At 37.0% G+C, this 12,581-nt stretch overlaps 1 protein-coding gene across 8 annotated transcripts in view; it reads right to left on the bottom strand.

The window, feature by feature from the left end:
- Positions 1–5,130: 5,130 nt before the first annotated feature.
- Positions 5,131–12,581, bottom strand: part of VRK1 (VRK serine/threonine kinase 1) — a 77,960-nt gene continuing 70,509 nt past the window's right edge. For 5 of the 8 annotated variants that reach the window (XM_004262380.3, XM_033419914.2, XM_033419899.2 and 2 more), the window contains 2 exons: positions 10,643–10,733; positions 5,131–5,572 (listed from right to left, as the gene is read on the bottom strand). In XM_004262380.3, the coding sequence (XP_004262428.1) occupies positions 5,541–5,572; positions 10,643–10,733 (123 nt within the window). In that variant the 3' untranslated portion in view covers positions 5,131–5,540. Of the gene's footprint in view, positions 5,573–10,642; positions 11,119–12,581 lie in introns of those variants that run through there. The other 3 variants (XM_033419885.2, XM_049705750.1, XM_049705751.1) reach the window with 3 other exon arrangements.

Below are 12,581 nucleotides of genomic sequence, written 5' to 3'. Positions count from 1 at the left end.
CCACCTTTGCTTTCTGAACACTTTGCATGACAAATCAAAGACTTATTTTGGGCCTGTAGCACCTGGAATACAGATGACTTCTTTTTCAAAAGCATAGTTAGGAAGTTTAACAAAAGGTGTGTCGGTGGGAAGCCCACTGTGACTGCATGTGTATCTTAAGAAATGTCTAAATGATCCTTCCTATTTTTTTTTTTTTCTTTTTTTTGCGGTACGCGGGCCTCTCACTGCTGTGGCCTCTCCCGTTGCGGAGCACAGGCTCAGCGGCCATGGCTCACGGGCCCAGCCGCTCCGCAGCACGCGGGATCCTCCCGGACCGGGGCACGAACCCGCGTCCCCTGCATCGGCAGGTGGACTCTCAACCACTGCGCCACCAGGGAAGCCCTAAATGATCCTTCTTTAAATTATAAATTATAGGGTAAGTTGCATATTTGTCTTAAGCTCTTAAACATCTGCCAAGGACTTTTACAGGAGAAATTTGAGGGGTGCTAGTCACCTTATTAAACCTATACAGTGATGTTTGTCAATTATTTCTCAATAAAACTGGAAAAAAAAAAACTTCAGGGGGCTGGTAGGAGGTGATGGGGTGTTACACAGGGACCACATCACACACCTTTGCAACCAGTGTTAAGCAGGTTAGGATGTGCACAATACTTCTCCGGCTGGACTGACTCATGCGTCAGCCCCAAAATGTTCTACAAGAGTTAATGAAATAAAGGAAGACAAAAAAACAAAAGCTCTTTTTTGGGGGGTTGGGGAGGGAGAACTAAAATGTTTAGAACATGAAAGTTTTCTTAAGGATCTTAAAGGCACATTCCTCTATCTAGAAAAGTTCAAGACGGAAACCATGACTCTCTTGGCCAGGCAATCTAACAGAATCAACATGTACTTCCAATTGTAACCTTCCCTGGATACATACTGCCCTAGAACTCTCCAGCGTTCAGGCTTAGCAGACCCTTCAGTCGTTCAGAACTCTTTTAAGTTCAGATCCGACCCTTATAAGGAAGTGTGAGGTATCTCTCACATCTGAGAATTATACCGAGAAGGCGCACCATGAACTTCTGTACTGCGCTTTTTATGTCAAGGTCAGAAAAAATATTAAATACAGCAATTTTTTAGTTATTAAACAACCTGTAGTCCAGGTGTTATAAGGTCTTCATTTACATAACTGTGATCACTTTTCACTTGCTTCTAAAAGATACCAGAAGCAGAAAGACAACCTACAGAAAAATGGAAACAGATTTCAGACTACTGTCCCACTTCCTCCCCAGCCCCCCACCCAAGGCGGGATCCGTGCCTTTAATATTCCTTCCTGCCTCTGTACTCCAGGCACAAAGATTATCTTATAGACCAACTCCACTGATAACTCAGACCCTTAAAAAACGGTTGACTTAACCAAGCCAAAAAGAGGAAAGAGTGTTTTGAAGATCCTCTGCAGTGGTCCATAAATAAAACTGTACTTGCTTAATGGAGAAATTTTACAGGTAACTTCATGACGAGTCAAAATTACAAAAATTCAGGAACACTACTCATAAGTTGCAAAATACTACTGCTATAATAAAACTCACCAATATATGAATAACACATTCTTAGTACAATGAAAATAGTAAGCATTTTATTTGTAAAGTAACACCCAAGTGATAAAGAGAGCTGCCTAAACCATCTGGTCAGCAGTATACTGCACAGAATCACTTCTTCAGTGCGTCTTGTATTCTTTATACCAGTAGAGCTTAATGAATCAGGGGTATATACAGAATAAACTGTGGAACTTTAAAAGACACACACACACAAAAGTTCACCAATGCAACTATTACAACTAGGAAAAATTATGTAAGCATGAAACAGGACTGAAAAATAACACAGCCAAAGGACAAGCGTTTGATTTTTGTGGTGGTGGTGAGATCATAAATGAATTTTCTCTTTCATTTTGATTTCTGTTAATGTGGTTTGGGCAGTAAATAAGAATTAATAAGTTAAATGGCACTAATTAAATCAGTGTGGTGCTGGCATAAGAACAGACAGACAGATCAATGAAATTGAACTGACAGAAACAGACCCTGGTATAAGAACTTAATCTGTAATAAAACAGGCAACACAAACCAGGATGGAAAGGGGGTGAGGAAGAGAATTTATTTAACAAATGGTAATGGAGCTACTGGTTAGCTATTTGGAAAAAAATCCACTGTGATCCTTACTTCATGGCATACATACACCACATTAAATTTCATATGGATTAAAAATTCAGAAGCATTAAAACACAAATCCTAGAAAAAGCCCTGGTAAATATTTCTGATATCAGGATGGGAAATATTTTAAAACAGTAGCAGAAATTACAGTTAAAGAGATCAACAAATTAAAGCGATAAGAATTAAATCGTCAACAAAAAATAAACTGGAAGAAGTCAGCAACAAACATGACAGAGGTTAAGATCATTACTATACAAACAGTACAAACACACACATCAAAAAGCAAATAGAATGATTTGTTTAAAAATAAAAAATTGCTCAGGTTCACTAGCAATTAAAAAAAATTTACCTTATCAAATTATAAAAATTAGTAGCACTCAAGGTTGACAAAAATGTAAGTTGAGCACTGATTTCTGGGTAAAGTGTTAACTGACGGAGTTTTACAAAGCAAGTTGATAATGTGCACCAATAACCTTCCATTTTCATAGTCTTTCACCCAATGGTTCCCTTTTGAAAATCTAAGGAAATATTTGTACATGTAGACAAAGACTTATGCCCAATTTTATTCAAGAATATTGTTTATAATATCCCAATACTGAAAACAACTTAAACCTCCAACATTAGGTAAATGGTCATGAAAGTATCACAAATCCATAGGAAAAAATATTATAGAAACATAAAAACTATATTTATGAAGTATTTGTAATAACATGGAAAGTATTTAATGTTCACTTTAAAGAGCAGAATATAAAGCTTTTATAAAGTATGATATTTAAAGATAAAAATGCATAGAGAAGGCTGGAAAAAAACATGTCAAAATGTTAACAGTGGTTGTCTGTGGGTGGTAGTAATATGGCTAGTGTGTCTTTTGACACTTTTCTGTATATTCTAAATTTTCTACAGTGATCAAGTACTATTAATACACTTTGATGACCAGATGAATATAGTTTTAAAGGATAAACAAGCACACATGCACACAAATACATATAATGTATTTATATTTCCACCACTAATTCATTGCTACGCAACTTAGCTCTTGATATGCACATTTAAGTTAGTAATTCAAAGAAATAATTGGGGTTTTGTTGCCCTGGCCTATTAGCGTTTGATTTGTCTTAAAAGATCACTATTGAAGAACACCCAGAAGATATTTTACATCAGGGCTTAGATGGTTATCAAAGATTTACCAGCTGCTGTCTAGAAAATATAGCACACATGTAGCTCCCATTGTCTGAAGGACAGGAGCCTGCACAGGGGTGAGTCCTTAACAGACTAGAAACCCTCAGCTCACTAAGGACATACGAAAATGGCAGAGAAGCAGGACACATGGGGCCAGGAACACGTCCATAAGGATGTTGGATTGTGAAGGGAGAATAAAGAAAAGCAAACCCACTGGATGCAGGGATTGGAAAGAAAACAAAAACAACACAAGATAAAAAACAGTAAGTATGGAACTGAAAAAGGCAAGGGAAAAAGCATAACTCTGGCGGACAAGGAGGTTATTACACCACTTCTTTGAAATAAGGGGGGGTAAGAAAAACCAGAGTAAGGTAGGGAACAGAACAGCAGAACAAGGGGATAAGGGGATGCAGCCGATGAATCAAACTGGCTACTATGGCTATTAGTTTTTCATTTCTGCAGCCCTGCCAACAGAGCAACATTTGAGAAAATGCCAGCACTTATTAAAAACAATATGTGAGGAAATGTTTGTTTTCTTCATATTTAACCAACAGGTTTTGCTATGTTTTTGTGTTTTGAAAAATAAAAAAGGCTAAGGCACATACACAAAAACACACCACACACATTTTATCCTATTTTAAGCATCAATGTGTTTGAAACAGAACTTGAGAGTTGATTTAGATGTTACAAATAACCTTGGGACCGTAACACTGATGAGGACTAAAATCCAACATTCTACAGAAAACAGGAGGAGGCTCTGCCCAAAATCTAGTTCTCTATTCTGTAAAGTCACAGTGCCCTAGAACTTCAGGAGGCATTTAAAAGATTAACCTTCAAAGGAAAGTCGGCAGATCTGCTTTGCGTTTTTCAGTATCCGACCACTGCAGTGATAAATGCTTCGTGTGACAACTAAATACCACATCAGAGAGCCAAAAGGTAAAGTGTGTTGGTTCAGAGTTGCTCAAAATTGGTACAACCCTGACAGTTTCTGACATGTCTACATCCACCTGTACTATTATTTACTTAGTATTTTCTTCAAATCAACTTGCTTTTCTAAAAACTGAAATACCTACTTTAGGCTTGTCCTAAGCAATAGAGAAATCACCAATGTGCTATTTATATTCTAAATACATATTAAATAAATGCTTACATATTTAAATAAAAGTGTACCTATACACCATCTAAAAACATTGTACAGGCTACAAGTGGTAAGGTGTACCACCCCTAGAAAATCCAATCCAATCCCAATTTCTCTAACAAAGTAAATCTTGAAATTGTTCATGCTGAAATTCCAAGCTTTTGTTCCCAAGGCAACTATATAGTCTATATTTTAAAATTTCTAATCATTAAAACTCTAAAGTGCTTGGTTTACTGTACAAATATTATACCATACCAAAAAAAAAACTTGGAAGAAAAATAATCTCTTGTGAATGAATAAGCCAAATATATATATATATATATATATATATATATATATATATATATTTGACAGAATTTCCTTAAAGGAAGCCAGTCTAAAACAATCTTTGATCTGGCCACCACTTGATAATTGCCTGTTTTCTTACCATACAGCTTGCATACTTACATAATTCTCAAGTAATCTTTCAAATACATGTATTTCATCTCTCACAGATAAACTTACTACTCCATTTCTTCTTTCATAATCTTTTCTCTTCTTTGTACCTCTCATTTCCTAGAGCAGGTGCTTAACAAATGCTTGTGGAACTGAGCAAAATCAATACAAAACAAATCTTATGCCCACAACAAATTTGTATCAAGCAAAAAGAGACCTTTATTTTAAGTTGTGTATTTCCTTAAAAGTAAGGATTTTGCTAAACATTTTATACACTGTAGGAAATATACAACGATTAGAAAAGTGCATGTCATAGTAATATTTCTTATATGTACCCCAGAACCTCAAACACACAGCATGGGACAGCTTCAAGGGTATAACCTTAATACTGTGAAATTTTATAAATTAGGCTTTAGTAAATTCTACAAAGTATTTAATAAAAAAAAGTCTGCTTTTCAAAGACATAGGTACTTCATTGTTTCCCCCACTCCACAAGACTCACATGAAAATAAAACACTTAATACAGAAAAAGAGGAAAAGTCAAATGAAAGAAGGAAAGAGTCAAATGAAAGGAAGAAAAGAAAAACTGGTTCACAGTATTTGATTTACTTCTGGACTCTCTTCCTGGTTCTCGAACCTTGAAGAGAAAACAAAGAGATTTAAATCACTAGTCATTAACTTACAAAAGCAAAAGAACAGAAATATAAGTATTTCCATATATGGTTATTAATATTTAAAAATCTAATTGACTATGATGATTTGTGGAGACGAAACTGATACACAAGTTATAACTGTTAATACCCTAAAAATCTTAGGAAATTGTGTTAATTTTTTAGTGTGTCAAAAAATATGCTAACAAAGCCGACCTTCTAGTTTGAAGTTATACAGAATGCATCCACTGGTAAAAACATACCCCATTTACACTGGTCCTGAACTATTTCTCCCCCAAATTTTTATTGTACAATTAAAAACATTATCTCCTAATGTAAACTATAGCAACAAGATAGGTACTCCATAAGCAACAAGGACCTACTGTATAGCACAGGGAAGTCTGCTCAATATTATGGGAAAAATATTTGAAAAAGAATAGATATCTGTATATGTATATATACAGATCACTTTTCTGTACACCTGAAACTAACACAATGTTGTTAATCAATTACACTCCAATATAAAATAAAAAGTTAAAACAAAAAAAGATAGGTATTCCTTGGGGGGAAGCACTGAGGATATGCATATTATGAAAAGCAAGGCATTTTTTCTAAATGTGTTGCTTTTTAAAGCCTGATCCCTCTACTCTTTAGGCAGAAGAGCACTGGGCTAATCCAAAATGCAAAGTCTTGTCCACTAGGGATTAAACAGACCCCAGCTAAGTCGCCTTCTAGAAAAGTATCACATCTGATACTGGCCTAAGTGCCTTATGACAGTTCCTCTCCAACTATTCCTGCGCTGGAAGAATGCAGTGCTTCTCTACCGGGAGCATGTGGATCCGCCTCCCCAAGGAGACTTTGTCTCCCACCCCACCCCAGGCCACCTCCACCGCGAGCACAGCAGAGTCAGAAGGACAAGCTTAGGCCCGATCACAACGGCCTGTGCTGGCAAGAGGAGTGTGCCTTCCATGGCCTCGGGCTTCCCTCTGCCAGGAGAGAGCAATGGTACCAGGGTGAGGGCAGCGTGGGGCCCACGATCAATCAATAAACACACTGAACAGCAAAGAGATCAGTACTTCTCTTCTGAAACATACAAAACATTCTTTGAATCTAGGACAAAATATCTACCACACATGTCTAATCATAAACAGTTTCTAAAGGCTTTCTGACTACAGGTTTATTTAGGTACTTAATTGGAAGATCAGTTTGTTTGTTATTTTTCCAAGTTCTAGTTTTTATTCAATTGCCATACATTTCAATTCATGCAAACTTCAAAGTTATATGAGTATCTTCTTTTCTCTGCCACTCATAGTGCATGGCCTACACTATGGTGGGTTTAAACTTTTGAGTTTTTTCTTCGATTTTTGTGATATAGCCTTCTTTTAAAAATATTCCATGGTAGATTTTTAGGTTTTTACTTCAACAATTTTGAAATTAATTTTCCATAGAAAACTGAGAATGCTGTGATTGTCTGAAATTGGAATAACAGGATATCGCAAGATCAAGGTCCATAATCAATACTATAGTACATCTCCCTTTCAATAAAATTCGAATCTATAGTCACATTAAAAAGGACACTAGGGCTTCCCTGGTGGCGCAGTGGTTGAGAGTCCTTCTGCCGATGCAGGGGACACGAGTTCGTGCCCCGGTCCGGGAAGATCCCACATGCCGCGGAGCGGCTGGGCCCATGAGCCATGGCCGCTGAGCCTGCGCGTCCGGAGCCTGTGCTCCGCAACGGGAGAGGCCGCAACAGTGAGAGGCCCGCGTACCGCAAAAAAAAAGAAAAAAAAAAGGACACTAAAGTCAACGATTATCGCTATATTCTCATTAATGTCCTAATTTGACATTTTACTCTTAGATTAAATTCCGTTACTGCTTATCCCCATTCAATCTAGATTTAAAGTTTTTCACTGCAACTAAGAATGCCATCACCACCTGCAACTTATTATATAATCATATTATGCAACTTAGAGACTTTATCAGTTCAGTATTTTTCCTAATAATCAATTCTGACTGTTGCAGAAAAAAATCTATTTCTCCTCCCGTCCCATATATACTCATTTTCGTAATACTTTACTAGTGGTAAAAGGCCCAATCATAAGACTAATGTGTAAAACTTAATACTTGAAAAATAAAATATACAAGGTTGGGATACTCTTCTATGATTTTATAATGCAGAAGGAAAAAAACAAGTGGGAAATTTCTTTGTAGGGTGCCTTAAAAATATCTCTTTCTTGACTAGACCGTAACTATTCAAGGGGTAAACATAAGTCATGCTTTCCTCAAAGAATCCTCAAGAATGGTCCAAAATCCAAGGTACTTCAAAAACACCACCAAGAGTAGGCTGTTGAGTTCTGTCTGTTGTATGAACGGTAGGGACAAAGTATACTGGCCATAAATATCATGGCTGTATTAACTAATTTTTAGTACAGTTCTGAAATATTGGCCTGGTTTTGAAATGCCAGAATATGTGTAGTTTTTAAAGGTTTATCATTTTGTGGGGAAAAAATTACTTGGAGCAAATTACTAAATTTTCTCAATTGGTAAAAATCATGCCTTGCATAAAACTACAAGGATTAGAGGCCTCTGTTCTTCTTGAAAACGACCCCTCACCCCTCTCTTTCTTTGAGAAAACCTACACAAGACACATTAGAAAGCTTTCAGAATGTGTTCTTACACAATAGACGCCCAGCTACTCAAAATGAGTTTAGGTGTATCGAGAAAATTATACACGTTTTTTAAATGGTCTAAATAGATATTAAAGGAAAGTTGTCCCCATTTTGCTAGGCACAGCATTCTGAGAGATCACACCGTGAGAAAAATCTCTTACCATATGTAAACCATAAATCGTGTTTGAAAATAAAATTGTTAATGAAGAAACTGACATTTCTAAAGCAGCTGTTAGAGGTGACCATTCTTGAAACATGTTTTGACGCAAAATCTTAAAGCTCTAAAACACAGAATTCACTGAATTATATATTTCTTTAAAAAACTTCAAATGTAATAATGTGCCTTCTCATTCAGGTTACTTTAAACTGATGAATACATAAACATACATTTTCATGAACCCTTGGATTGCTTTAGTTTTCTTTGCTAGAAGCAATAACATTTTACTATCTCAGGTAATATTTCTCTCATTTATGAATATTTAGATAGTAAAATACCTTAACTAGCCTTATACTTTAGGGGGGGAAAATGAATTACAATTGGAACAGTATTTAATTAAAGCAATTTAGAGTTTATATGAATAAAAGAGAATTTGATTATTTTTTAATCTTCATTTTTTAATATCAAAAAGAAATCTGGATTATTCTCCTTAAATTAGTGATGGGGTCTACTCTCTTCTTTTGTCATTAATAAATAAAACAAAAATACTAATATATTTTCTCACAGTAAAAACCATCAGTATAAGGACCTTAAATTAAAATTTTAGGTATAAGAAACAGTTTTCGTAATTACAGTCAAATTTAAAATCACGTATGTATCAAAACAAATACCTCTGATGCTCACTAAGCAAGGTTCGGATAACAAATGACCTCTAGGCATGAGGAGACACATGAGTCTTCCCTATGCACAGCTGGGAACTGGCTTTGGTCTAAATGGGTATCAACCTTACTATAACAACGTAAGCCCTTTCCTAAACTAAAATCTCCTGTTTTAAAATGTAAGGGATTTGAGTAAGAATATTACTCTATCTTCATAAACGCTCCTTAACTTTGCTCCCACTCACTGCCACAGCCGCTGCTGCCGCCTCTGGCTGAGACATGCTTTGATGTGCTGCTCCTTGGGACTCCCCACCTCCTAGTAACAGAATGAACAAGACAGGGGAGGAAGGAGAAAAAAAACAAAAACAGGAGGGAATGGAAGATGGCAGCAGAAAAGTAAGAGGGACTATTTCAAAACCTTTAGCTTCCAGAGTGACGTTATATACTCGCTCTTCAGTTATCCCAAGGATTCTCTTGGGTAAATTCAGATAAACCTAAGGACGTACTATCCATAATATATAATGAAGAAAATGTTAATAAAAGCAGGGTGAAGATGATTCTCTTTGAAACTCAATTTTTGCCTTCCGCAAACATGCATGGCTATCACTGTCAAAGGGAAGGTAAAAATACATCACTGGCCTAACTCTACTGGGCACTTACACTTTGATGAAATTTTTACCAAAAATAAGCCTCTTCTATTAGAAATCAGAAATATTTCAGGACCAATAAACTAATAAATAAATAAAAGGCAGACAGATAGAAGAGATATCTGGCGGGGGGTGGAAGTGGTACTGTAGCCAGCTCTGAATCTCTCCTCACTGAGGCAAGTAAACCATCTCTCATGAAACCTGGAACATATTTTCCCATCTTCTGAGCCCCACAGGTGTGCCTACACACCACAGACTGGCCATTTATTAACCAGACCAAAGTCCAACCTAGTCTTGCCCTTTGCAGATGCTGCCTTTGCTAATGTCACTTCTGGAACTACTCCATACTAAAAGTGCCTTCAGCACCAGTACATAAGCCATTGAAGAAATGACTTTATACCTTGCTTTTTGCTTCAAGACCTTTGGGAAGTGATGATTCGAGGCTTTAATTCCTTGCATCCCAACTTGCCGAGAGAAAAGAAGAGTTGGCAGACTCTGCAGTAAGCCACGTACTAACCACCTGACTCCTGACATTCCCTCTCACGCGCAGAGTTCGGCGGTAAGTGTGGAGAACCGGAGAGACAGTAGCCTGAGAGGTAAGAGTTCTGGTCTCTACGTCTAACCCTTTCACAACAGTTCTGTCATTTAAATGTTCTGTGTCTTGGGCTCCATATCTGCAAAATGAGAGTAACTCCTGGTCTCAACTTCATGATTATTATAGACGTGATTATAGTAAATAACACAATGTGAACAAAGGACATTGTGATACATACTGTATAAATATTAGATCTTCTCCTACATTTTTTAAATTATAAAATGAGAATGTTATGACCCAAATAGTTAACCCCTTATTCAGTGGGAGGAAATGAAATTTGTGTTTATTATATATAAGAAAAGAGCTAAGAGGCAAGACTGTTCAACTTACGGGTTTGTGTGGCCTCTTCTGTCTGTGTATCTGAGCATTCCATATCTTCAACACCAGGTTGTGTGCTCTGCTCTATTTCTTTCTTTCTCTTCTTACATATAAAAATTAAACAAAAAGAAAAAAAAAGAAAAAGATGTGGCATGGTCAATTAAGAAAATATACAGGGCTTCCCAGGTGGCGCAGTGGTTGAGAGTTCGCCTGCCGATGTAGGGGACATGGGTTCGTGTCCCGGTCCGGGAAGATCCCACGTGCCGCGGAGCGGCTGGGCCCGTGAGCCATGGCCACTGAGCCTGCACATCCGGAGCCTGTGCTCCGCAACGGGAGAGGCCACAACAGTGAGAGGCCCGTGTACCGCAAAAAAAAAAAAAGAAAATATACAAACTTATCAGATATTAGCATATATATATGAATCTATACAGGTGTGGGTATGTCAAAACATACAGGAAGAATACACACAACTTCCTGGTGGGGGTCACCTAAGGAAAGGGGCAGGGGGTGAAAGAAAAGGGGATTAAGGGAACCTTCAACTATACAGTTAGTCTGGAAGTGGGTATATTTCTTATATCCACCTCTAACTTTTTATGCCTCATATAATTTATTATTGAAAGCCATGTTTTAACCATCAGGACTGATGATACAAAAACTCTCTTTGAAAGCTGATACTTGCTTAGGCCAATGATACTTATTTTCCCCATTTTACACTGCATGTGTGGGGTGGGGTAAATGTACTTGATAAATAGGAAAATATGTGCCTGGCCCATGTATTGCATCAGTGGTTATGCCCTCTCAACTGATGGGGAAATTCTGTGGATCAATAATGGCAAACTTCCAATAAATGTTTTATAATTTAAAGTTTAAGAGGGCCATAAACCTTACTGTAAAAGAAGAGTCTTAAAAGTACAAAGCTCTCCTAAAATCTCAAAAACAGGTTGGATTTTCCACCACTCTCTCAGGCCTTTCCTATTTTCTACATATTTTTCTAGTTGAGTGTTACTTAGGAGTTAATGCCTACGTTCTGTCACCATTCATTCTTCCCAAATGTTCATACAATTTCTTTTTCTTACTTTCTATCACTACATTTCCTAACTAGCTCAGTCCTGTGTAAAGTTTTAAAATACTTAACATCTCTATACGTAGGTATAACTATAGAAGGACATTAGTAAGGAATTGAAAACTTTGCACTTTTCATGCAACTTTGTCCCATGTAATCTCAAATTTAAATGTGTTAAAATCTACATCAGAATTCATTACTTCTCTAGGTTGCCTAAAATAAGTCTGTAGCATTCAGGAAATCATCTGATACTTCCCAAATTTCACAGATTCACGACACATCAGAATGTCCTCTTATATATTTTCCTAACAATATTAAGTTAAACTTTGCCTAAGAATTTTCCTCACTTCAGGCCATTTTGTGTACAGCTATAAAAGGGTATAATGTCTGCTGACAGGACATTGTTCTTTTGCCTAATGGCAACCATGGGTTCTGTTCCAAAGAGAACTACATGGGAAAGCACAACTCTACTCAAGCCACGTTATGTTAAAACCTCCGAATGGTCAGAACTGTTATTATCTATGTATTACAGTTAATCCCACTGTTTCAAAATATTCTTAACGGTGGCTGTGGAAGATTAAACCTCAGAGATTCCCATCATGGTCCTGAAGAAAATGCTTCACATATATAAACATAACATCTTGACTAAACCTTAAAAAACTTTCAAAGGCATTCATTTAGCAGATTTGTACATGGAGGTATTACTTCTCAAAAATAGCTGGAAGAGTGGCTGTAACTTCATATAACTGATGAGAGAAGGGGAGAGTGCCTTACATCTTTCTTTTCCAAAGTGTTGCTTCATGATTACTATCTAAACCCTGCTGGGCTGAACAGATTGGTTCGATAATTACATACAATAACTGCAGTGGGCAGGTAACCCTCAGCTGG

The sequence above is a fragment of the Orcinus orca genome, chromosome 2 (assembly GCF_937001465.1).
Source record: "Orcinus orca chromosome 2, mOrcOrc1.1, whole genome shotgun sequence".
NCBI lineage: Eukaryota > Metazoa > Chordata > Mammalia > Artiodactyla > Delphinidae > Orcinus > Orcinus orca.
The sequence above is the reverse complement of the archived record's forward strand: the minus strand, read 5'-3'. Positions and strand labels throughout refer to the sequence as shown.